This window comes from Oryctolagus cuniculus, chromosome 11 (assembly GCF_051225735.1).
Source record: "Oryctolagus cuniculus isolate XC-2025 breed Fujian yellow rabbit chromosome 11, ASM5122573v1, whole genome shotgun sequence".
NCBI classification, from domain to species: domain Eukaryota; kingdom Metazoa; phylum Chordata; class Mammalia; order Lagomorpha; family Leporidae; genus Oryctolagus; species Oryctolagus cuniculus.
The window spans coordinates 95,792,699-95,817,609 of record NC_142877.1 but is presented as its reverse complement, the minus strand read 5'-3'; the positions used below and the strand labels follow the sequence as shown (position 1 = coordinate 95,817,609).

The 24,911-nt window shown below is 36.0% G+C and overlaps 1 protein-coding gene across 4 annotated transcripts in view; it reads left to right on the top strand.

Annotated features, from left to right (window-relative positions):
* Window positions 1–24,911, top strand: part of EEA1 (early endosome antigen 1) — a 177,745-nt gene that overhangs the window by 70,066 nt on the left and 82,768 nt on the right. The window contains exons 3-9 of one of the 4 annotated variants that reach the window (XM_051846531.3): window positions 5,044–5,171; window positions 11,350–11,404; window positions 11,495–11,560; window positions 17,173–17,212; window positions 18,005–18,118; window positions 18,743–18,864; window positions 20,435–20,590. In XM_051846531.3, coding sequence (XP_051702491.2) covers window positions 5,044–5,171; window positions 11,350–11,404; window positions 11,495–11,560; window positions 17,173–17,212; window positions 18,005–18,118; window positions 18,743–18,864; window positions 20,435–20,590 — 681 coding nt within the window. The remainder of the gene's footprint in view (window positions 1–5,043; window positions 5,172–11,349; window positions 11,405–11,494; window positions 11,561–17,172; window positions 17,213–18,004; window positions 18,119–18,742; window positions 18,865–20,434; window positions 20,591–24,911) is intronic. The other 3 variants (XM_051846532.3, XM_051846534.3, XM_051846533.3) reach the window with 3 other exon arrangements.

Below are 24,911 nucleotides of genomic sequence, written 5' to 3'. Positions count from 1 at the left end.
TCAGTTGGTACAGCAGCTTAAATAGCCAAGGCAGCCAATCTGGTCAAGGGGCGGTTTATGCCCTAGCCAATCACAGCCTGTTGCCAGGCAGTATCCGAAGCCATCCAATCACAGCCTATTGCCAGGCGGTATCTGAAGCCATCCAATCACAGCCTGTTGCCAAGCAGGCTCCATTGCCATGTGGTTTCCAAAGCCATCCAATCACATCCTGTTGCCAGGCAGGCTTCATTGCCAGGTGGGTTTCAAAGCCATTCCTGAGTAACTGATGCTCCTTGCCAGTGGTCATCTTGGCATGGCCTTCAAAAGAGGAAATCCACAGCTGATGCCGCGGCTCACTAGGCTAATCCTCCACCTTGCGGTGCCGGCACACCGGGTTCTAGTCCCGGTCGGGGCGCCAGATTCTGTCCCGGTTGCCTCTTTTCCAGGCCAGCTCTCTGCTGTGGCCAGGGATCTGCATCCCATGGGAGAGCAGGATAAGTACCTGGCTCCTGCCATCGGATCAGCGCGGTGCGCCAGCCACAGCGCGCCGGCCATTGGAGGGTGAATCAGCGGGAAAGGAAGACCTTTCTCTCTGTCTCTCTCTCTCACTGTCCACTCTGCCTGTCAAAAAAAAAAAAAAAAAAAAAAAGGAAATCTAAATGGCCAACAGACACATGAAAAATTGTTCAAGATCACAAGCAATCAGGGAAATGCAAATCAAAACCACAATGTGGTTTCACCTCACCCCGGTTAGAATGGCTCACAGTCAGAAATCTACCAACAATAGATGCTGGAGAGGATGTGGGGAAAAAGGGACACTAACCCACTGTTGGTGGGAATGTAAACTGATTAAGCCACTATGGAAGTCAGTCTGGAGATTCCTCAGAAACCTGAATATAACCCTACCATTCAACCCAGCCATCCAACTCCTTGGAATTTACCCAAAGGCAATTAAATTGGCAAACAAAAAAGCTGTCTGCACCTTAATGTTCATTGCGGCTCAATTCACAATAGCTAAGACTTGGAATCAACCCAAATGCCCATCAACAGCAGACTGGATAAAGAAATTATGGGACATGTACTCTATAGAAGACTATACAGCAGTCAAAAACAATGAAATCTGATCATTTGCAACAAAACGGAGGAATCTGGAAAGCATCATGCTGAGTGAAATATGCCAGTCCCAAAGAGACAAATATCATATATTCTCCCTGATCGGTGACAACTAACCGAGCACCAAAAAGGAAACCTGTTAAAGTGAAATGGACACTATGATAAATGGTGACTTGATCAGCTCTTGCCCTGACTGTTGATGAACAACTTAATACTTTATCCGTTTTAGTATTTTTTTGTTTATTCTACATAAAACTATTGGTTGAACTCTGTAATTAACACACATTTATTCTTAGGTGTTTAAAATTAACTGAAAAGTGATCCCTATTAAATATAAGAGTGGGAATAAGAGAGGGAAGAGATGTACAATTTGGGACATGCTCAATCGGACTTGCCCCAAATGGTAGAGTTAGAAACATACCAGGGGATTCCAATTCAATCCCATCAAGGTGGCATGTACCAATGCCATCTCACTAGTCCAAGTGATCAATTTCTGTTCACAATTGATCATAATGGTAGGACTAAGAGTAAAGGGATCACATAAACAAGACTAGTGTCTGAAAATACTAACCGATAGAATGAAAAAAAGGGAGAGAACGATCCATCATGGGAAGCGGGATACACAGCAGACTCATAGAATGGCGGATGTCCTAAACAGCACTCTGGCTCAGAATCAGCCCTTAAGGCATGCGGATCTGGCTGAAAAGCCCATGAGAGTATTTCAGGCATGGAAAGACAAGACACTCTGGCAAAACAAACAAACAAAGAAACCACCTAAATGAAAGATCTCCGCGAGTGAGATCCCAATGGAAAGAACAGGTCATCAAAGAAGGAGGTACCTGTCTCTGAAGGGAGGAGAGAACTTCCACTTTGACTACGACCTTGTCTAAATATGATCAGAGTTGGTGAACTCAAAAGGCTTCCATAGCCTTGGCAGCTCATGACAAGATCCTAGGGAGATTACTGACGCCATAAACAAGAGTGTCAATTTGTTTAGTCAACAACAGGAATCACTGTGCCCTTAGTCCTCATGTAGGATCTCTGTCCTTAATGTGCTGTACATTGTGATTTAATGCTATAACTAGTACTCAAACAGTATTTTTCACTTTATGTCTCTGAGTGTGTGCAAACTGTTGAAAACTGCATGCGTATGTGTGTGTGTGTGTGTGTGTGTGTGTGGTGTGAGGAATAACTTTTGTATTTTCCATGAAATCTTTGAATATAAACAATTTAGAAATTAATTTAAAGATGAAAGAGATTTCTATTGTAAATTGGGTTTGTAATGCAGAAATAACATGTAGTATTTTGAATACTGTTGAGAATTTGAAGGATGTAGAAATCAAGTAAATAATTTTCTGTTGCACCAACAGACAAATGGAAAGATAGTTTAGTGTCTTATTTGCTAATTTATTTTGCAGTCAGATATCTGACAATATAATTTTTAATGCCATCTGTTATATCATTTATTCTACAAGAGGATACTTTACAAAGTTTGTAGTAAATGAATTAAAATGTAAGTTTACTTAGGTACATATTTGAAATCCATGCATATGTGATGTCTTAAAAAGTTCATGGAAAATGCATATTGTTAAAAAAACAGTGCATCGATTTTTAAAAAAAATCTTTTTTGTACCTAAATAAGTTTATCTTTTAATTATAGTTTTCTTTTTTTTAAAAAAAAGATTTATTTACTTGAAAGTCAGAGGTACACACACAGAGAGAAAAAGAGGCAGAGAGAAAGATAGGGAGGCAGAGAAAAAGAGAGAGATATCTTCCATCCAGTGGTTCACTCCCCAATTGGCCGCAACAGCGGGAGCTGTGCCCATCCAAAGCCCGGAGCTTCTTCTGGATCTCCCACGTGGGTGCAGGGGCCCAAGGACTTGGGCCATCTTCTGCTCCCAGGCCATAGCAGAGAGCTGGATTGGAAGTGGAGCAGCTGGGACTGGAACTGGCACCCATATGGGATGCCAGCGTTGCAGGTGGCAGCTTTACCTGCTATACCACAGCACTGACCCCTTAATTCCATTTTCTATGACTTTTGAAGAACTCTTGTATTCTGCCTTCTCAATTCTTTGAAGGTTAAAAGCATGTTTTACCATTTGTATTTTTTATAGGACTATTATAACATTTGAAATTATGCTCAATAAATATTTATTGAATAAAGTCACTACAAAAGTTATTAGATAAAAGGATTTATTTTGGGGCCAGCATTGTGGCATAGTGTGGCATGGGCATCCCATATGGATGCTGGTTTGAGTCTGGGAGCTCCACTTCTGTCCCAGCTTGCTGCTTATGTACCCAGGAAAGCAGTGGAAGATGGCCAAAGTCCTTGGCCCCTGCACCCACGTGGGAGACCTGGAAGGGGCTCCTGGCTCCTGTCTGCAGCCTGGTCAAGCCCTGGCTGTTGCAGCCATTTGAGCAGTTAACCTGCAAATGGAAGATCTCACTCTCTTCTCTTTTTCTCCCTCTCTGTAACTGTGCCTTTCAAATAAAGAAAATAAATCTTTTGAAAAAAGGACTTATTTTAAGGAAGTTACTTTTAACTATAATCAAAAAGTGCTAGAGATAGAGTAGCATTCTGGAAAGAGCATGGGGTTTGTTCAACGGACTATTGCATATCCTGATTTAGTTAGGTTTGTGACATTGCTGAAGTTATTTAAATTTTCTGAGATTTAATTTACTAAGAGTTTTGAGATTTAAATGCAGTTATGTAGGAAAGTGTCTGGCACATAGTAAGGATAGTGATCATTATGATCACTCATCCATTTTACAGCTAACAACTGTGTATACCAATGGTTTTCAAGTATTTTTAATTACAACCACTATAAAAAGAAATTGATTTTTTTTGTCATCACCCATACAAAGGTTAAAACATTATTTATCTTCACTACATATGATAAACTGTATTATATTATGTTGTAGAGCATTCAAAAAAATTGCAGTTGTAAGTTGGTTTTATGATTTATTAATAAAGTACAACTCAAAATTTGTAAACATCACCTGCATCAACAATTTAACACAATATTCTAGTTGTACAGACGTTTTAGCTAGATATATGGATTTGGAAGACTTCTTAAGATTAATTAGTTAATTGAATTTATTTGAAAGGAGCAGTTACAGAGAGTGGGAATGATAGAGCTTCCATCCACTGGTTCACTCACTCCCCAAATGGCTGTAAGAGCTAGGGCTGGGCCAGGCTTAAGCCAGGGGTCTGGAACTCCATCTGGGTCTCCACATGAATGTTAGGGTATCCAAGTACATTGGCCATCTTCTGCTGCTTTTCTAGGCACAGTAGCAGGGAGGTGGACTGGAGAGGAACAGCCAGAGATGCTGGTGTCACAGGTGATAGCTTAACCTGCTGCACTACCATGCTGATACCTAGTTGGTAGTCTTAACCATGTAATAATTCTGGTTTTTTTATGTTTTATAAGATTATATATTAATTTTAGGCTTTTATCCTGTTAACTTGAGATTAATAAGGATATTTACTGACTAGAATACTTTTTATCATTGTAGATATCTGAATTCTGTGGTAATTATGGATGGTTTAAGGTTTTACTTTTTCCCTTTAACCAAAGGACTTCTTCATTATTCTTGTTTGTTTGTTTGTTTCAGTGAAGTATAATGGGATGGATAACATTTGATAGCGCATCTTCTCAACCGATTTTCTTGGTTAGAACTAAATTCTCAGATTAGAATTTGATACTCTGGCAATTAATTTATCAACCTAAAAGATGGTTACAAATATTTTAATTGTATTTCGTGAAGTTTAATCAGAATAGACGTAATACCTTTACCTGATACCAGAATTCGGACTTCATATCATAAATGACAACTATTGTAATGGCCCATGGTCTTAAATAAGGCATTTTACTATATTTCTTAATATGCAAATTGTTATTTTATAATATTAAATACTATTTTGAAACCTCTTTCTGCCTCTTTCTCTAGGGCTTCATATGTCCCCAGTGTATGAAGTCTCTTGGCTCTGCTGATGAACTTTTCAAACACTATGAGGTGGTTCATGATGCTGGTAATGATTCAAGTCATGGAGGAGAGGCCAGTCTTGCTTTGAAGCGGTACAGTATAATACTTTTTTGAAGTGTAATGCCATTATGGGATGTGCCTGTGGTATTGGTTAATCATGGTCCGTTTATGAAAACTAATATTATTGTATTATTTAATTCTGTTTCATTTAGTATGACCTTTATCCCTTATTTTTACAACCTATTCAATTCTTGATCTGTGATATCTATATCAATATCTACAAAATAGTACAGAGGTTATATTTTCAATGAAAATGTAAATTCTCAAAAGAAGGTTAGGTCAAATTTGGCTTTTGTTTAGTTGATTTTCTAATAAATTAAAATAATGAATTTACCAAGAATTAAATTTTAAATTTAAAGTTTTTAAATGCTAACTTATAATCACCAGTAAATAATAAATACACATACCTATTGTGCTTCTGGACAATTTAGCCTGACCATTTTAAGAATTAAAATTAAATGCAAATATAATTACTTGGAATAGTACTCAGCAATATGACTTCAATTTTCTTCTGCTACTAATGAGATATCATGCCTTTCTTTTTCAACTTTTATTTAATAAATATAAATTTCCAAAGTACAACTTTTGGATTATAGCGGCTTTTCCCCCTATAACCTTCCTCCCACCTGCAACCATCCCATCTCCCACTCCCTCTCCCATCCCATTCTTCAAGATTCATTTTCAATTATCTTTATATACAGAAGATCAACTTAGTATATACTAAGTAAAGATTTCAACAGACTGCATCCACACAGACACACAAGGTATAGAGTACTGTTTGAGTAGTAGTTTTACCATTGATTCTCATAGTACAACACATTAAGGACAGAGATCCTACATGGGGAGCAAGTGCACAGTGACTCCTGTTGTTGATTTAACAATTGACACTCTTATTTATGACATCAGTAATCACCCGAGGCTCTTGTCATGAGCTGCCAAGGCTATGGAAGCCTCTGGAGTTCACCAACTTCGATCTTTATTTAGACAAGGTCATAGTCAAAGTGGAAGTTCTCTCCTCCCTTTAGAGAAAGGTACTCCTTCTTTGATGGCCTGTTCTTTTCACTGGGATCTCATTCACAGAGATCTTTCATTTAGGGTGTTTTTTTTTTTTTTTTTTTTTTTTTTTCCACAGTGTCTTGGCTTTCCATGCCTGAAAAACTCACATGGGCTTTTTGGCCAGATCTGAATGCCTTAAGGGCTGATTCTGAGGCCAGAGTGCTGTTTAGAACATCTACCATTCTATGAGTCTGCTGTGTATCCCGCTTCCCATGATGGATCGTTCTCTCCTTTTTAATTCTATCAGTTATTATTAGCAGATGCTAGTCTTGTTTATGTGATCCCTTTGACACTTAATCATATCATTATGATCAGTTATGAACTGGAACTGATCACTTTGACTAGGAGATGGTATTGGTAACATGCCACCTTGATGGGATTGAATTGGAATCCCTTGGCATGTTTCTTGCTCTACCATTAGGGGTAAATCCAAGTGAGCAGATACCATGTCTGTTAAAGTCTCACTAAGGAAGACAGATTAATTTCATTCTACTTGCAAACAATTTTTAATGTCTTTTCAAAAAGAAATATAGACTAATTGATTAATGTGTTATAATACAGGGAATATTCCATAGAGGAATAATATTGCTACCTAACTTTGTGATTGATAGATGATGTAGAACTATAAAATTTGACTTTGAATTTATTAAAATGTGTGATAAAACTCAAATATTTTGGGAGGAGAAGGTCTTCTTTTTAACATGCCTTTTGACATTCTTTGGTATTTTTATGTGTAAGTTAGTAATTTTGGCTATTGTTCTTTTGTCAGTTAGTAAACAAAGTGGTTATATTAAATCATATTATAAATATTTTAGAAGATTTATTTATTTGGCTGGTGCCACAGCTCAATAGGCTAATCCTCCGCCTGCGGCACTGGCACACTGGGTTCTAGTCCCGGTCAGGGTGCCGTATTCTGTCCCGGTTGCTCCTCTTCCTGTCCAGCTCTCTGCTGTGGCCCGGGAAGGCAGTGGAGGATGGCCCAGGTGCTTGGGCCCTGCACCCACATGGGAGACCAGAAAGAGGCACCTGGCTCCTGGCTTTGGATCAGTGCGATGTGCCGGCCGTAGAGCGCTGGCCGCAGCGGCCATTGGAGGGTGAACCAACAGCAAAGGAAGACCTTTCTCTCTCTCTCTCTCTCTCTCTCTCTCTCTCACTGTCCACTCTGCCTGTCAAAAATTTTTTAAAAAAGATTTATTTATTTATTTATTTGAAAGGAGAGTTAGAGAGAGAGAGAGAGATTATCTTCTGTCTGTTGATTCACTCCCCAAATGGCCACAACAGCTAGGGCTGGATCACATATGGGTCTCCCATGTGAGAGCAGGAGCCCAGGGACTTGGGTCATCTTCTGTTGCTTTCCCAGGTGCATTATTAGGGAGCTGGATTGGAATTGGAACAGTTTTGACTCCAACTGGTGCCCGTATGGGATGCTGGCATCGTAGGCAGTATTTTAACCCACTATGCCACAATGCCAGCCCAAATATTTTTATATTTAATATAAATTTAGTAGAGTTAACTTTTCAGCTCTGAATTAGACCATGTCCAACACATAAACTTTCAACATAAAGGCATTCATAGTCTATACTTGTTCTTCCTTTTTATTTACTAATTTAGTGTTTAGTTCTCTGCAGCATGGCTTTTGCCATTCTCCTGGAATTTGTTCCTCAAAGGTCAGCAGTAACCTGGATTATTTTCATTATTGTTTTACTTGACCTCTATTTCAATTACCTGTTGCCATGTAACAGTCTACCCAGCGCTTAATGAGTTTATTACTGCTCATCATTCTTTAGGAGAGGTAGAATTCTCTTTAAGTGATATTCATGGAAAAGCCAGAAAGTTCCAATTGGCCTTGCATTTACGGCTGGAAGTTGGTATATGCTTGCTGAGTGCTTACCGGGGACTCAGTTCTCCTTTCTATGGTCTCTCTGTGTGACTGCTTGATCTTAGAAAGTAGGAGTTTGGTTCCAAAAAGGAGCATTCCAAGAGGAAAGAAGCAGAACCTGCCTATTTTCTCTAGGTCTGATTCAAAAGTGGCAGAGCAATGCTTCTGCCACATACTATTGGTTGAAGTAGTCATAAAGCCAGCTGAAATTTGAGAAATAAAGAAATAAACTTCATCTTTTAATGGAGCAGTGGATTTTGCATAAAGGAAGGGAAGAATATGATGGCAGTCATCTTTGTAGACTACCACAAGCTCTGCAAAATTTGACCTGTTTTCTGTTTTTCCTTTTAGTCTTCTGGCACCTCATACCATTGTGATCATTTAACCATTTTCTGTGGTGCTCTTTCTCCATATAATCATCCTACGGGTAGTAACTAACTCCATAACTTCCTATTAAACTACATCTTCAACCTTAAATTATCTTCCAAATTGGTGAATAGATAGCTTCCCTTAGATGTTTCAAAGGCATCACATGGTTGATCTTTTGAAAGAGTTCATAGTATTTCCTTCTGAACCTACTCCTTGTCTTCTGTTGGTTCTGGAGAATGACAGCATTATGTGTCTATCCAGATACTAAAGCCGGAAAATTGGGTATATCCCTATTCATCTCATCTGATCTGTCACAAAATTTAGTTAATGCTGTTTCTTTAACAGCTCTTATGTCCTTTTTCCATCCTCACTTCTACAACTTATCATATTCTGCAACTTTAGGCCTTATCATATCTCACTCAAAAGTATTTTTATTTATAGTTGACTTTCTGTCTGTAGTCTTGTACCTTTCCAATTCTCCATATTGTTGGAGAATTAAGTTCTTAAAATGCAAATTTGATTGCTGTTACTCTAAATTATAACTTTTACTGGTTTCTTCTTGATTATGGGGCAGTCATTGTGTACTTTGTCAGGTTTATCTTTTGTTATAAGTCCTCTTTCCTTCTCCCTGCACCGCTCCACTTTATGACAGTTGTGTAACACAGTGGATAGCATGTGACTATAGGTAGGATATGTCTTTTAGATCAAAACTTCATGACTTGGAATCAAAATTTAAATGATTTAAGAAGATATATGTTGAAAATTGAGGCCTTGCCGCCCTTTTTCTTTAGCACTCACTTATTTTCATTAGTTTATCGTGTGTTTTTCTGCGATAATCTATGCCTATAAATGTATATATTTATGTCTCTGTAGACATAAATCAGTGTGTAAACATTGTACATGAAAGGTGCCAATTCTACATTATTCTGTATCATTCATTTTTCTCTGTAAAATGCATTATATCAATGCAAATAGGGCTATCTCATTTTTTAAATGATAACATGCAATTTTATCTTTCTTTTCTTGAGTACTTTGCAATTCCATGTAATGTTGTGGCATATGTCCTTATGGAGATATCATTTGTACATGTTTGACTATATCTGTAAGATGAATATTTAGGCAAAGATTCCCTTTAATGTTTTGATAGATATTGCCAAATTGTCTTTTGTAGATAACCTGAGATTTTTTGATATGTTACACATTTCAAAAGATTGTCTTTAGTAGGCAAATTACTTTTACAACTTTGTTGAAATGAAACTTTTTAAAAGATTAATTGGAACAACTGAGATTACTGAGTTAGAAGTTAAATTACAATTCTTTTAAAAATTTTATTAAATTTTGGCATGAACCATTTAGGTATGTTGTTATTCCTTTCTTAATCATTTTGTTTTATATGTAGAGTTGGAAGATTAATAATAGGGAAAACCTACAACATACCCACACATTTCTATTTACACATAAAGATTTAAATGTCTTGTGGTTGGATTGTGGTTTCTGTAGTCACCTTAGTTCATTAAACAACATGGAAGAGAGGGAGGGATGGGTCTCACACACACACACACACACACACACACAGACGCACAACAAATAAATGAAAATGTCACAAAAGATGTATTTTGAGAGTCAACAAAACTCTTAGGAATCTATTATCTAATTTTATTTTAATATGTAGAAGATTAAAGACTTGACCTCAAAGATTATCTCCATCATGAAGCCCTTTTCCAATCCTCTAGGTAGAAGTGACCACTATCTTTATGCTTCTGTTTTAGTTTCTATCATAGAACTGATCATGGATTATTACACTTACTTATTTACATGTTTACTTCCCCCATTAGACTGAGCAACTTGAGAGTCTGGCACAAACAACATATGCCTGTTGAATAATGAATGAATGAATTACTTACATATGACTGGCTATAAAGGTAGAAGACTCCTTTCTTCATCCTTTACATTTGTCTTTGTTTGCAATTTCCTTTCTGTTCTGTTATTAACCCTATTTCATGGATGAAGATGTTCTTTATCCTCCACCCCAGTCTCCATCCAAGAGTTTGATTCTCATACCAGTCTGTCCTATAATCTTTCACTTTACTGATATCTTTTACTTACGCTGGAGTGGACTTGACCTTCTCATCATTAGACCTGATCCTATTCTTGTATTGCCTTTAGAGTAGAATCGTTCATTTGAGTATTCCTCATTAACTCCTGTTCCCTTTCCATTTTTTTTGTATTTTTTTTTATCATGGCTGTCATTGGTAGTGGCATGGATTAAGAGAGTTTTTCTGCTAACAGTCCAACAAAGGAAGAAATCTCACCATCCAGAATAATAATCCCACATGTGTTTTCTCATGTAATTTTCCTCCTGCATTAGGGCCTAGGGTGGTCTACTTATTATCCTTTGTCAGTTGGAGTTTTGGGTGCGGAGAATAGAATATATCAGTATGTTCTCAAACAAGAACAAGTGTGTTACACTCAAGGAACAAAATGCAGCCAATATGTTCAAGCTAAGTGAATGGAGGGGAGAGTGATAAGTTCGGGACTAGATTGGGCAGATTTTATAGTCCCTGTAAATGAGTTTTGATTTTATGCTAACTGCCATAGGCAGCCGTTGATGCTTATTTCTGGTAAATAAATGGAAGACATTGTGCTTTTGGCTGAGGTACTTAACTTTCAGTACATGATTATTTCCATGAAAAAATGTTTTCCATTTATAAGTAGTGAGCTTTAGGAATAACTATATTTTTTTAGCTTTTATATATGTATCATTATACATGAAACGTGTAGTGTTTTTTTTTAAGAATTGTGAAACTGTAATAATCATATAGTTACTAGCCATCATTTGTTAAGTGACCAATTTGTTAATTAAAGAACACTAATTACTAATTCCTTTTCCTCTTATATATGTTTAGCGATGATATAACACTACTCAGACAAGAAGTACAAGACCTACAGACTTCACTTAAGGTGAGCATAAACATGATTATACTTGTTTGCATTCAGCATTTCAGATAATAAATATTTTAAAATTTATTAATTAAACATCTTTTGTACCAGGAAGAAAAATGGTACTCAGAAGAATTAAAGAAAGAATTAGAAAAATATCAAGGGCTACAACAGCAAGTAATTATTTTTAAATACTTGAAACATGTTTATTATGTATTTGCATTTCAGTTATGCATAATACTTTTTTATGTGCAAGTGGTCTATGCAAATAACATTTTAATTTATTTCCATGTGTTTAATAGTCTACAGGGTATTAAAATTTTTTTTTAAATTTCAATGAAAGCAAACAAATATCAGGGAAGCAAAGATGTAACTATTAAAGGTCTTCTGTCAGGGCTTAGCTGCCTATGGATTTTTTTTTTCAATTCTGGACTTACTGTACTTTCTGCCAATAAACATAAATGGTTAAAAAAGATAGGTTCGAACAATAATGAATCACTTCAAAGAATTAGTGTTTGTGACAACTTAGAGGACAAATTTGGAATGACTAAAATGTTTGTAGGGAAAAATATTAGCTGTTTGTGCTAGTGATGATTGAAAATATGGGAAACTGCTTTATTAACAATGTTAGTTTTTTAAAATCTTTAAAAGATATTTACTTGAGAGGCAGAGAGACAGGGAAGCAGGAAGGGATGAAGAGTGAGAGCAGGAACAGAAGAGAGACCACACTCCCATCTGCTGGTTCTTTATTCAGAATCATCCACCTGCTTGTTCATTCCTCAAATGGCCAGAACAATCAGGTCTGGGCCAGGCCAAAGCCCAGAGCCAGGAACTCCTTCCTGGTCTTCCACATGGATGATAGGGACATAAGTACTTGGGCCATCTTCCACTGCCTTCCCAGGCCGATTTGTTGGGAACTGGATCAGAGACTTGAACCAGCATTTTGCTATGGGATATCAGTGAGTTAAGCCACAGCTCTCCTTTCCATTCACTTAGCTTGAACGCATTGCCTTCATTTTGTTCCTTGAGTATGAAACACTTGTTCCTGTTTGAGAGCATACTGATATTCTATTCTCCTGCATCACAGTAAACTTAATTTTTTTTAACTTGTTGATTCTTGTATAATGAAACTTAGCTTACAAAACCACACTGTACAGCTGCACAAAAATATTTCCTTGTTTACCTATTCTATAAACTTTTTAATATTTTTGTTTTACTTTATTTTAATTTTTAATTTTTCTTGTTAAAAACTAAGATACTAAGATAACCTAGGCCTTCACAGAATCAGGATCATCAATATAATTGTCTTCCACCTCCAAATCTTGTGGGAACTTCCCATATAAGCCTTGTGAAATCCTTTGGTCTGGCCCTACCAAGGCAACCACAAGCAGGACTTGAAGTTCAGTAACTTTTTTTTTTAAGGGAAAGAGTTTATTGGGGGAAACCTGACAGACCGGCGGGAAGGGACGAAGAAGGAAAAGAGGGAGAAGGAGAGCGTGAGAGAGAGAGAGACACAGAGATCAGATGTAGAGAGAGGGAGAGTCACATGTTCAGGAACAGGTCCTTTAAAAACTTTGCTGGGGGGCAGGCAGGGAAGTAGGAGCAGCGAATCCCATTAGGATGGGGGTGGGGCTGACACCCGTGGTTGGGCCATGTGACCACCTGGCTTCCAGCAATGGCGGTAGGGGCTAGAGCCTAGGATGTCAGGGTGTAGATCGTGCCATAGGTAAGACTGCCACAGGCTAATTTTTTAAAAAATTTTTAATTATAAGTTTTTTTTATTTGAAAGGTTGAGCTGCAGCCACAGAAAAAGGGACACACACACACACACACACACACAAAGAGAGCTAGAGCGAGATTGATTTTCCATCTGCTGATTCACTCCCCTAGATGGCTGCAACAGCCAGGGCTGGGCCGAGAGCCAAGAGCCAGGAGCTTCTTCCGGGTCTCCCATGTGGGTGTAGGAGCCCAAGCACTTGGGCCATCTTCCGTTGCTCTCCCAGATGCATTAGCAGGGAACTGGATTGGAAGTGGAGTAGCTGGGATTTGAACCAGTACCCACATGAGGTGCTGGCACTGCATTCGGTGGCTTTACCCACTATGCCAGAGTGAACAGGCTAATTATTAAGTTGATAATTTTTTATGGCCCGCAAATAGTGTTAGAAATATCCAAATGGTCTTTGGAGGAGTAAAGGTTCCCAGCCGTCGCACTGGGAGCTATTCAAGGGCAGCAACATGCTTGGAACTGTCACGTTCTATGATAATGATGCCTTCTTATGCAATGCCTGCTGAAGGACTTTGCTGAGCTGTTAGTTTTTTTTTTTAATAAGTAGAAGGAATACATTTTAAAATAATGATAAAATATAGTATTGTAAATACATAAACAAGTAGCAGTTGTTTATTGCTATTATCAAGTATTATATACTGTACATATTGAAGTTTGTATACTTTTCTATGACAAGCAGCATAGGTTTGTTTACACTCTCCTATAATGTTATGATGGCTACAACACAAATAGAGGATAGGAATTTTTCAGCTCAATCATAATTTTACTAGACCACTGTTGTATATGTGGTCAATTGTTGATCAAAACATTGTTATGTGGTACATGACTATATATATACATATGTATATGTATATATATATATATACACCTTATGAATTTAGCTGCATAAAAATAATACATAGGTCAGCATTGTGGTGCAGTGGGTTAAGCTGCTGCCTGTGACACTGGCATCCAATATTGGAGGAGTCTTGGCTGCTCTGTTTCTAATGCATCTGTAAAAGAAGCAGAAGGTGGGCCAAGTCTTGGGTCCTTGCTACCCACGTAGGAGACCAAAGTGAGATTCCTGTCTCCTGGCTTCAACCTGGCTTAGCCCTGGCCACCCTGGCCGCTTGTGGGATAAACAAGTGGATACAATTCTTTTTTATCTGTTTATGCCTCTTTCACTCTTTCAAATAAATTAATTAATTAAAAATAATAGTAATGCATAGGAAAAAAACAGAAGAAATTGTGATGTCAAATGTGATTATCTTTGAGTTGGATTCTTTTGATATCTTTATAGCTTACTAATTTAGTGTACTTTTTAAGTAAAATCCATATCCATTTATTAGTTTTATACCAAAATTATATTAAAATTACAGCAAGAATTAAAGAATGATGAATTTTACCAAATCCATAGTTTTAATTTGTTGGACTAAAGTAGATACCCTTCAACAATAGTTCTAACATTTTTGAGAAGTATTCGTAATCCCTTGGCACATTATCTTGGCACATTGTGACTTTCATTTGGTAGTCTTGAGCTTTTTCACCAAGAATTATCATTTGAACTGGAAAAGCAAAAGAAGTGACTAGCAAGATATTAATCTTATTGCTATTCAACTTCTTTAAATCAGAAATGCAGTTAAGATAAAAGAAGCTTTTAGTGACCTAAAATGCTTATAATTCATTTATTCATGTTTGATATAGGAAGGCACTTCAAAAAGTTTATGAAAGAATGAAATTAAAAGATAAGCTTATTTAGGCCCAAAGAATGGAAATCCAGGCACACTTCCTTTATAATATACATTTTCCATAAATTTTTTAAAGATCTCTGGTAGATGCCACTAGCAATTAATTAAGCTTGGGCTATATTATTTTACAATCCTGAAAGTAAGAGAGGAAATTGCCTGCTGCATTAAAGATGATTATTTCATATTTAATAAATTTAAATCAATTCTCTATAGTGCAAGGTATAAATTACCTTGATAGGAAATATATCTGTGGGGGGAAAATGTATTGTAAATATTTATGATTCTGGGACTGGCATTGTGGCGTAACAGGTAAAGCTGCTGCCTGAAGTGCTGGCATCCCATATGGGTACCAGTTCTCTGCCTTTCAAATAAATAAATAAATCTTAAAAAAAAAAAATAGACACTTAGATACTTCCGGTCTTTTTAAAAATATATATATTTGATGCTAAGAATAATATGTCTAAATCCAGTTTATAGGGAAATAAGAAGTCAGGTTTACTAGGAAATATCTTAATAAAAATCTTTTAGATATGTTTAATTCTTTAAAATGTAAAAGTAATACCAAGGTACTATATTTTGTTCCTAATGCATGTGATAAATTAAAACTTAAGGAATATATTCTTTATTTCTGTTTCTTTAAAAGATGAATTATGAATTATGCTTTTAACATCTGGTGTTTTAGTGGTGATAGTTTATTGGCACATTTTAGATTATGCAGATTTTGAAATATAGATGTTTTATGATTGTAAGGAGATGATCAAAGTTTGATTTCACAAAGCCCATGGTTTATTGCTATAGTTAGAGAAAATTTTCTGAGGTTCACAGGCTTAAAGTGTGAGAGAAGTATATGAACAAATCTACAGGAAATACTCTGAATAGTTGAGTAGCAGTGACCACATCATAGGTGAGTTCCAAAATTATTAAAGTCCAGTTCCTCAGTTATGATGTACACAGGTCTCTGTGGAATGTAAAGTCTAAGTAGAACTTGAGGTGCGCCTTTTTTATTATTTGTTTCTGCGGAGTGATGGTGTTCAGCACAGCAGAGATCTGCAGGAATCTCCTGGTGCTAGAGGGCAGTGCAGGTATTGGCAGGCGAGATTCAGTGCTCAAATACTAGTGGTGTGGCCCTGTCTCAAGGAGGTATAAGCTGTTGGTCTTGGAGAACTAGCAGACATATTGCAGCCTGCCACAGCACATACTGTTGGTATTAGGAGATCCATTCAACGGAGTATAGCTTGCTGCAACTCTCGATGGGTCTTTCAGACTCTTAGGAATGTCTGTTGTGAAATCCAGAAGTTGAGGTCAGTATCTCACATTTGGGGTATGATAAGATCTTATATTGCATTCCCTAGGGGGGTGGAGTTCCCTATAGGTCATTAAATGTGGGATCTGAAAAGACATTACAAGCTTAAGGAGAGAAAAGAATGTATTTCAAATTCATATTATAGTAAAACGTTTGTGATTCATATAACAAACTATGTATTTGGAATCATTTCCGAGCTACATAGCAGTAGGATTTTGAATATTGCCAGATAACTTCAGTTCAAGTATTTGTTTTAGAGCCTGTGTTTATAATCATAATAATTTATATTTTTAAATATAATTGAATTCATGGAATTAAGGTGCTATCTATTTTAAGACCCATTAACAGCCGGTGCCGCGGCTCAATAGGCTAATCCTCCACCTGTGGCGCCGGCACACTGGGTTCTAGTCCCGGTCGGGGTGCCGGATTCTGTCCCGGTTGCCCCTCTTCCAGGCCAGCTCTCTGCTGTGGCCCGGGAAAGCAGTGGAGGATGGCCCAGGTGCTTGGGCCCTGCACCCGCATGGCAGACCAGGAGAAGCACCTGGCTCCTGGCTTTGGATCAGCGCAATGTGCCAGCTGCAGAGCGCTGGCTGCAGCGGCCATTGGAGGGTGAACCAATGGTAAAAGGAAGACCTTTCTCTCTATCTCTCTCTCTCTCTCTCTCACTGTCCACTCTGCCTGTTAAAAAATTAAAAAAAAAAAAGACCCATTAACAGTTTTGTATGCTAGTGTGTTAACATAGAAAAAAATTCTGTCTTGTAACTGGTGAAGTACAGTTAGACCATTATGCTGCTGTGCTTCGTAGCACCTTACAGATCTGAAAGAATGGCCACTACTAATCTTTCATGTTCCCTGAAATCTTGCTACTGATCTGACAGAATGAGGTTTTCAGAGATTTTTAACATTTGCAATTGTAATTGCATTGTTTATTTCTCCTTTCATACATCCATTTATGTCTTTTGTTTTCATTGAGGAGGCCAAACCTGATGGATTGGGTGCAGACTCATCAGCAGGTAATTTCACGTAAAGCAGATAGTTTTTCATTTTTTTCTTTCTTCTTTCTCATCCTTCTTTTTTATTGTTTCTTTTTTTTCCTAGATAACTGCTAAATGAATTTGGTTTGTGGTTATACTTTATGATTCTAAAACAGTGAAGATAATGGTCATATCACAGCTACTTACAAACTCTATAATTTCATCAATGAACTTAACTCATTTTTTCGGTTCATTGTATTCTCATGTTGTAAATAAGTTTGGGGAATATTATATGAATATGATTGAAAATTTGTTTATATTAAAGTTATATAATCTTTGTGCCTTAGTAAATTGATGATACTAGTATCTTTGTAAATGTCTTTAACTGAAGGAATGTTCAATGTATAGTGTAATTTTGAGGAATTCTTTTATTTTTTTACAAGAATGAAGTAGTATTAGGAGTTGACTAAATACTTTAGTTGATTAATTTTTTTCAAGACTTTGTTGACTGCTTTAAAACTAAGAGGAACAGAATGTATTTTCTTTGGATGGTGTATTTGTGAAATGTGAAGTCAAGATAACTTTTAAGCAAGTATTTGTAGACTATCTTGGGATTATTCCCAGTATTTTTTCTTGTATGATTATAAATTATGATTTGTACCTAAATGACTCAGATATGCTTAATTCATGATGAACATACTTGCTTTAATTGGGTATTAGACTCACATTGAATGTCTTGATAGTTAAAATGAGTATACTACAATAAATATAAATAATAAAAATTTAGTAAATGTAGTTAACATTAACTGAACAAGATATATATTTTTGTAGAAATACAGTCTTTGGAACAGCAATTAGAAGAAGCCCAAACAGAAAATTTTAATATTAAACAAATGAAAGACTTATTTGAGCAGAAAGCAGCGCAACTTGCTACTGAAATTGCAGGTAATTTGAATCAGAACTTTTTAGCCAACAATCAGTCTCATTACCTTTTTACCTTATATGTTCTGGATATAAACGTAGTAGGTTAGTGTGCTAAGCCTTTGATATAGACTGTGGTTGTGATTAGTAGAGTTTAATGATACCCGAGTTGCTGCATAAATTATTTTATCTTCCCATCTCCTTCCTTAAAAAGATTGAATTTTTCCCTGTGGATTCTTCCTGAAGTTTATTCATCTTTTGTGGTATGCTTGATGATTAAATAGTAACATTTGAGTGAAGTTGATTAAATAATATAGTATATATTTAACACTTGGTTATGCTATTAATTATATATCTTGTTTTAAAATTTTCATGCTGTTAGATAAGGTATTGTATATCATTAAGTATAGATTAAATGCTAATTACTACAGGGTTGGTGGAATTTATGCAGTCAGAAGCATTTTCTTATTTTAGATTCATCATTTAATATAATCAGAAGTGCAGTTTTATTGTGTATGTTTAGTTTTATAGGGAATGTGAATTTGAGTGATATAGATATGCAGAGAAATATATAGGAATTCACACAAAATTATCCTTCCCAAGAATTAGTTTCATGAAACTAGTATTTATGTAACTATATTTACTTAGATATTAAATCAAAATATGATGAAGAAAAGAGTCTTCGAGAAGCTGCTGAACAAAAAGTGACACATCTGACAGAAGAATTAAACAAAGAGGCAACTCTAATTCAAGATCTGAAGACTGAACTGGTAATTTAGACACTATTTATTATGATGTGCTTTGGTTCTCATGAAATATGTATTCTGAAGAAATATTTGAAAAATGTAATCTGAATATGGAAAAATTAAAAATTGCCTATATTTTGCCACCTACATATTCATCCATATTGTATATATAATTGTTAAATAAAAATGGAATGTTAAATAACATTACCATTACATTTTTTTAGTTAGTATCAAAATTGTATATATTTTTATAGTTGCTATAGCTGTGTCTTTGATCTTGACATTCCTTAGCTATTGTTTTGGAAATGTACTTACTATTGAGATATTTCTGATTGAATTTCTAGCTTTCATTTCAAATTGAAGAAGTATAAAATCATTATATTTCCTCTATAACTGTATTTCTGTCATTGGTACCATATATCTTCAACAGTTTCACCAGGCTTAAGTTTTTTTTTTTTCTTCTTTTTTTTTTAACTTTTATTTAATGAATATAAATTTCCAAAGTACAGCTTATGGATTACAATGACTTTCCCCCCCATAACTTCCCTCCCACCCACAACCCTCCCCTTTCCCGCTCCCTCTCCCCTTCCATTCACATCAAGATTAATTTTTAATTCTCTTTATATTCAGAAGATCAGTTTAGCATATATTAAGTAAAGATTTCAACAGTTTGCACCCACATAGAAACACAAAGTGAAAAATGCTGTTTGAGTACTAGTTATAGCATTAAATCACACTGTACAGCACATTAAGGACAAAGATCCTACATGAGGAGTAAGTGCACAGTGACTCCTGTTGTTGACTTAACAAATTGACACTCTTGTTTATGGCATCAGTAATCACCCTAGGCTTTTGTCATGAATTGCCAAGGCTATGGAAGCCTTTTGAGTTCACCGACTCTGATCATATTTAGTCAAAGTGGAAGTTCTCTCTTCCCTTCAGAGAAAGGTACCTCCTTCTTTGATGACCTGTTCTTTCCACTGGGATCTCACTCGCAGAGATCTTTCATTTAGGTCATTTTTTTTATTTGACAGAGTGTCTTGGCTTTCCATGCCTGAAATACTCTCCTGGGCTTTTCTGCCAGATCTGCATGCCTTAAGGGCTGATTCTGAGGCACCAGGCTTAACTTGAATCCATCCTTGACTTCTTTCTTTTCTGTATTAGCACTCAACAACTATATGAATAAATGAATTAACTACATCTAAATTGAAGCAAACACTAATTGTGCTTCTATCTGATCTTTCTTCATTTCCATTACTGGTTTCCTGGGATCGGAAAAGAAGGAATTTAGTATTTGTTAAGTTATTGTTTTGGTCAATATATGTGTTTGTGAAAAAAGGGAAAGCAAATACAGTAGCAGTGATAACTGAATTTGCTAGATTGGACCTTACATGATAATACTATTAAATATAAGACAGAGTGAGAAGAGGAGGGGGCTTGTTTGGGGGAAGATATTAGTATTAGATGCTTAGGAGTCCAAAAACTGATAATAAGGATTATTTTAATTTTAATTTCCTTCTAATGAAACAGTCCTAAAATGCTTATTATTTTACTTTTTTATTGTAGTTTCTAATTAAAATGTGTTGTGTCGTAGCTTCAGAGACCTGGTATAGAAGATGTTGCTGTGCTGAAGAAAGAACTAGTCCAAGTTCAAACACTAATGGATAATATGACCTTGGAACGTGAGAGAGAATCTGAAAAACTCAAAGATGAATGCAAGAAGTTACAAGCAGAATGTGCTAACTCAGAGGTAATGAAGCTCAGGGAACTTAAATGTGATTGATAGTAGCTTATGTTCATATAGTGAATGCTATTGAGTGAAGCCAGGATTTGAGATTTTTCTAAGTGGTCTACCAAAATAGTATTTGCCTATCTTTCATTTGATGTGAATCATATTTGTCTATAGTTAATGTGGACTGATAGCTAATATATTTTACTTTTGCTTCATAAAGTAGATACTTGAGGATGAATGTTTGCATGCTAAACTATTATTCTGTTTAATAAATGTTGTAGACTGTGGAAAGATGAAATTTAAAGTTAAATTTACCCAATGGTAATTGATAAATGGCAACCGAATTTATCTTAGTTTGATAGGAGTAGAGGAAAATATAATTTTTAAAAATTGTATTTATTTAACTGAAAAACAGAATTGGAGGTATGGGAAGAGAGGGAGAGATCTTACATCTGCTGGTTCATTCTTCAGATGCCCTCAATAGCGCTGAGCCAGGCCAAAGCCAGGAGCCAGGAACTTCATCTGGGTCTGCCATGTGCGTGGCAGAAACCCAAGTACTTGAACCATCATCTGCTGGATCAGAAACAGAGGAGCTAGGACTTGAACTGGCACTCTCATATGAGATGTGGCATCCCAAGTATTGGCTTAACTTGTTGTACCACAGTGTTCTGCTCAAGAATATAATTTTCTACAATTACATTACCAATGCTATTTGGAAAAAAAAAATTTAGGAACTACTTTTCCCATAAGATTATTTCTGTTGGGCATGAAATTTTATAGTTTGAAGCAATCTTAAAAATGATCTAGGCTGACACTCCATCTAGGACTCCTGTTGTGAACCACAACTATCACTAGGTGGTGTATTAAATGCCTATTTGTTCCTAAGTGATCCATTCTATTGAGTTGACATTTGTTCCCCTGTAACTCATGTGCACTGGTTCTAGTTCTATCCTCAGGAATTACACAGAATAAATTGTTTCTCTTTTCACATGGATATTTTAAAACTATTCATATTTTGCTGGCTTTTTCCTCTTCCAAAATAAACATTCTTAGTTCCTTCTACTATTTCTATACAACATGACTTTGGACTGTAAATTTTTTATATAATTATGTCCTTATATGACAAACTCTATGATTTGTAATAAGTATACTGGCTTAAAAATGTAACCCTTGTTCTTTTTACTGTTACAGGCAATGTTTTGTCACAACTATTACTATTTTTTCTAAAGATTTATTTATTTATTTGAAAGAGTTACACACAGAGAGGAGAGACAGAGAGAGAGAGAGAGAGAGAGAGAGAGAGAGAGAGGTCTTCCATCCAATGGTTCACTCCCCAATTGGCTGCAATGACTGGAGCTGTGCCGATCTGAAACCAGGAGCCAGGAGCTTCTTCTGGGTCTCCCATGTGGGTGCAGGGGCCCAAGGACTTGTGTCATCTTCTACTGCTGTCCCAGGCCATAGCAGAGAGCTGGATCGGAAGTGGAGCAGCCAGGTCTCGAACCGGTGCCCATATGGGACGCCAGTTCTTCAGGCCAGGGCTTTAACCCACTGTGCCACAGTGCTGGCCCCACAACTATTATTATTTATATCCTTAAGCTTTCTTAAGTGAATATATTTTTCATATTTTATTTTTTTTAATTATTTATTTATTTGTTTATCTGAAATGCAGAGAGAGACAGAAACAGAAAGAGAGACAGAGAGAGAGGAGAGAGAGCACTCTTCTGTTCACTCCCAAACAACAAGCAGCCAGGGCTGTGCCTTGCTGAAGCCAGGAACTTTGGGCCCAGTCAGGGTCTCCTGTGGGGACCCAGTCAGGCAGCAGGGACCCAGCACTGAGTATCACTTGCTGCCTCCCGGGTTGCACATTACTGGAAGCTGGAAACTGAGGTGGAGCTGGGATTTGAACCCAAGTATTCTGATATGGGATGTGATTATCCTAACTGCTGTCTAAACGGCCAGGCTAAACACCTACCTATGTTTTTCATATTTTCAGTTTAAAAAGTTAGTATAGTGATGTTTCAGTTTGCATCTCTTAGAGGTTTTTAGCTGGTCATCTAAAGCTATCCTGTTCATAAATACTAACATGTTAGCTAGCTATGGGCATTTTGATATTTAACACTTCATTTTAAAATGTATTGCCTTTAGGGGTGGGCATATGGCATAGCAGTTAAGATGCCACTTAGGATGACCACTTACCTCAGTTCAGGCTCTGCTGCTGGTCAGTTACCAGCTGCCTGCTGCTGTGTACCTTGGGTGGCAGAGATAGTGGCTCAGATAGTTTCCCTGCTTACCTTCTGAGAAATTAAGATTTTGAGTTCCCAGCTCCTGACTTTCACCTGGTCTACCCTGGCTTTTGTGTGCATTTGAGGAGTAAACCAGAGGATTAGAGATTCTTTCTCTCTCTCTTTGCTTTCTAAACAAAATACACATTTTTTTAAGTTTATGATATTTAGATGCAGATTTCTCAAAAGGGACACTTCATAGCCCAATAAAAACCTAATCTCACAATTTTTCAAACAATTTTAGAGAGTTCATGAACTTATCCAAGTCAGTTAAAAACTCCTATAATATTCATTACCAAAAAGCAATGATTAATCTCTGAGAGCACTTCAAAAAATTCATGGATTAAAAGATCATTTTGATGAAAAAAGTTTTTGAAGACCATGCCTAGATTTTTCATAATATGCATTTTCCATCAATTTTTTGAAGATTCCTTGTATATCCACAAATGCAGAATCTGGAAAAGGCTGAATCAAAGAAGTGTCATGAGGTAAAGTCCCATTTAGATAATGTTAAAGTAGAAGTATCTAAATCTAGGTGAACCCAGTCATTAATTTCTGTACTTCAGTAAGAACTATTCTGATTAAGTCGGCCTGAATACTGATATTTCTGAAATTAAAAAAAAATTATACCCTTGTTAAGAAATTCCTTTAAATGTTATTCAAACTTTAAAAATAAATTAAAAAAATTTAATACAGTGATAAAATTGAGTCAAAATAGTGGTATTTGCTACCATGTAGGAGACCAGGATTGAGAGTTTCCAGCTCCTTGCTGCAGCCTGGCCCAGACCTGGCTGTTGAGGCCATGGGGGGAATAACCAGTGGATGGAAGATAATCTCTGTCTGTCTGTCTGTCTCTCTCTCTGTCTCTGCCTGTATGTCTGTTGCTCTATTATTCAAATAAGTAAATAAATATTTTTAAAATGTCAGTTTTTTGAAAATACAGTCTTCTGAACATTTCCAGCTGAGAATGATGGAGTAATACATGTACTTGCTAAACAAATAGAATATTAACAAGGAAAATAAACTTATGTATTTACTAGCATTTAAAAGATATATGTGGGAACATATTATAGCTTGGTAATGGGAAAATATTCCTGAGTAATATTTAATAATTAATATAAATTTAACTTGGAAGGTTTTTATAAATTTTATTTTTATTTAGATTAGGATATATTTAATAATTAGAAGTCATTTAAGATGAAAGAGTTCTAACTAGAGTTATAAAAATTTGAGATGAAGTTTAGTTTCCCCCTCCATTTGTCCTCCTGTATACAAGGCTAACTGTAGCAAATAGTGATTTTTTTTCCCTAAAAAAGATGTTTTTAGAAAAAAAGAAAGATGATTTAAAAATCAAGTTTTTACATTTTAACTTGTTCATATTTTAATGCAGTTTAATCTTTTTAGGTATTTTGAAATAAATTTAGAAAGGGATTTATCTTGCTGAGTAATTACACAGGCAATTCAACATCTCATATTTTTAGTAAAACAAAGATAATATTTATCCCCTGCTTCATTAATTAGTAAATAAGTAATAATGAATGCAATCTCAGGCTGTATTAAAATATTATTGACAACTTTGGAATGATGGCATAAGAGTCAGACTAGTATTATTTTTATAAGTGAACTCTTGTATTTTAAGCACCACTAAACTTTGTATACTATGGTGATCACTTTAAACATGGTTTCATTTGTTTCTCTAAGTCTGTTACACATGAGGCAACTGGGGTTCCATGATTAAAGTAATTTGTTTAAAGTCATGAACTCAATAAGAAAACCCTAGAGTTTAAATCTAGATCTTTTCTAGAGCCTGTGTTCCTATTTCTGTATCATGTTGTCACCCATTTTCATGTGGTCTGATGACTGCTTTCTATGTAAATTTTTAAGTAAATCTTGTCTTAATGACTTACTACGTTTTTATCTTCCCATATTGTATGTTGTAGAATTTGTACTGAGTAATAGCCTGAAATATTTTTGTGTTGCTTCTTATACCATTTCCATATGAAAAAAATTACTTCCTAATTACTTCATCTCATTTATTTGTTTATAACTACATTCAT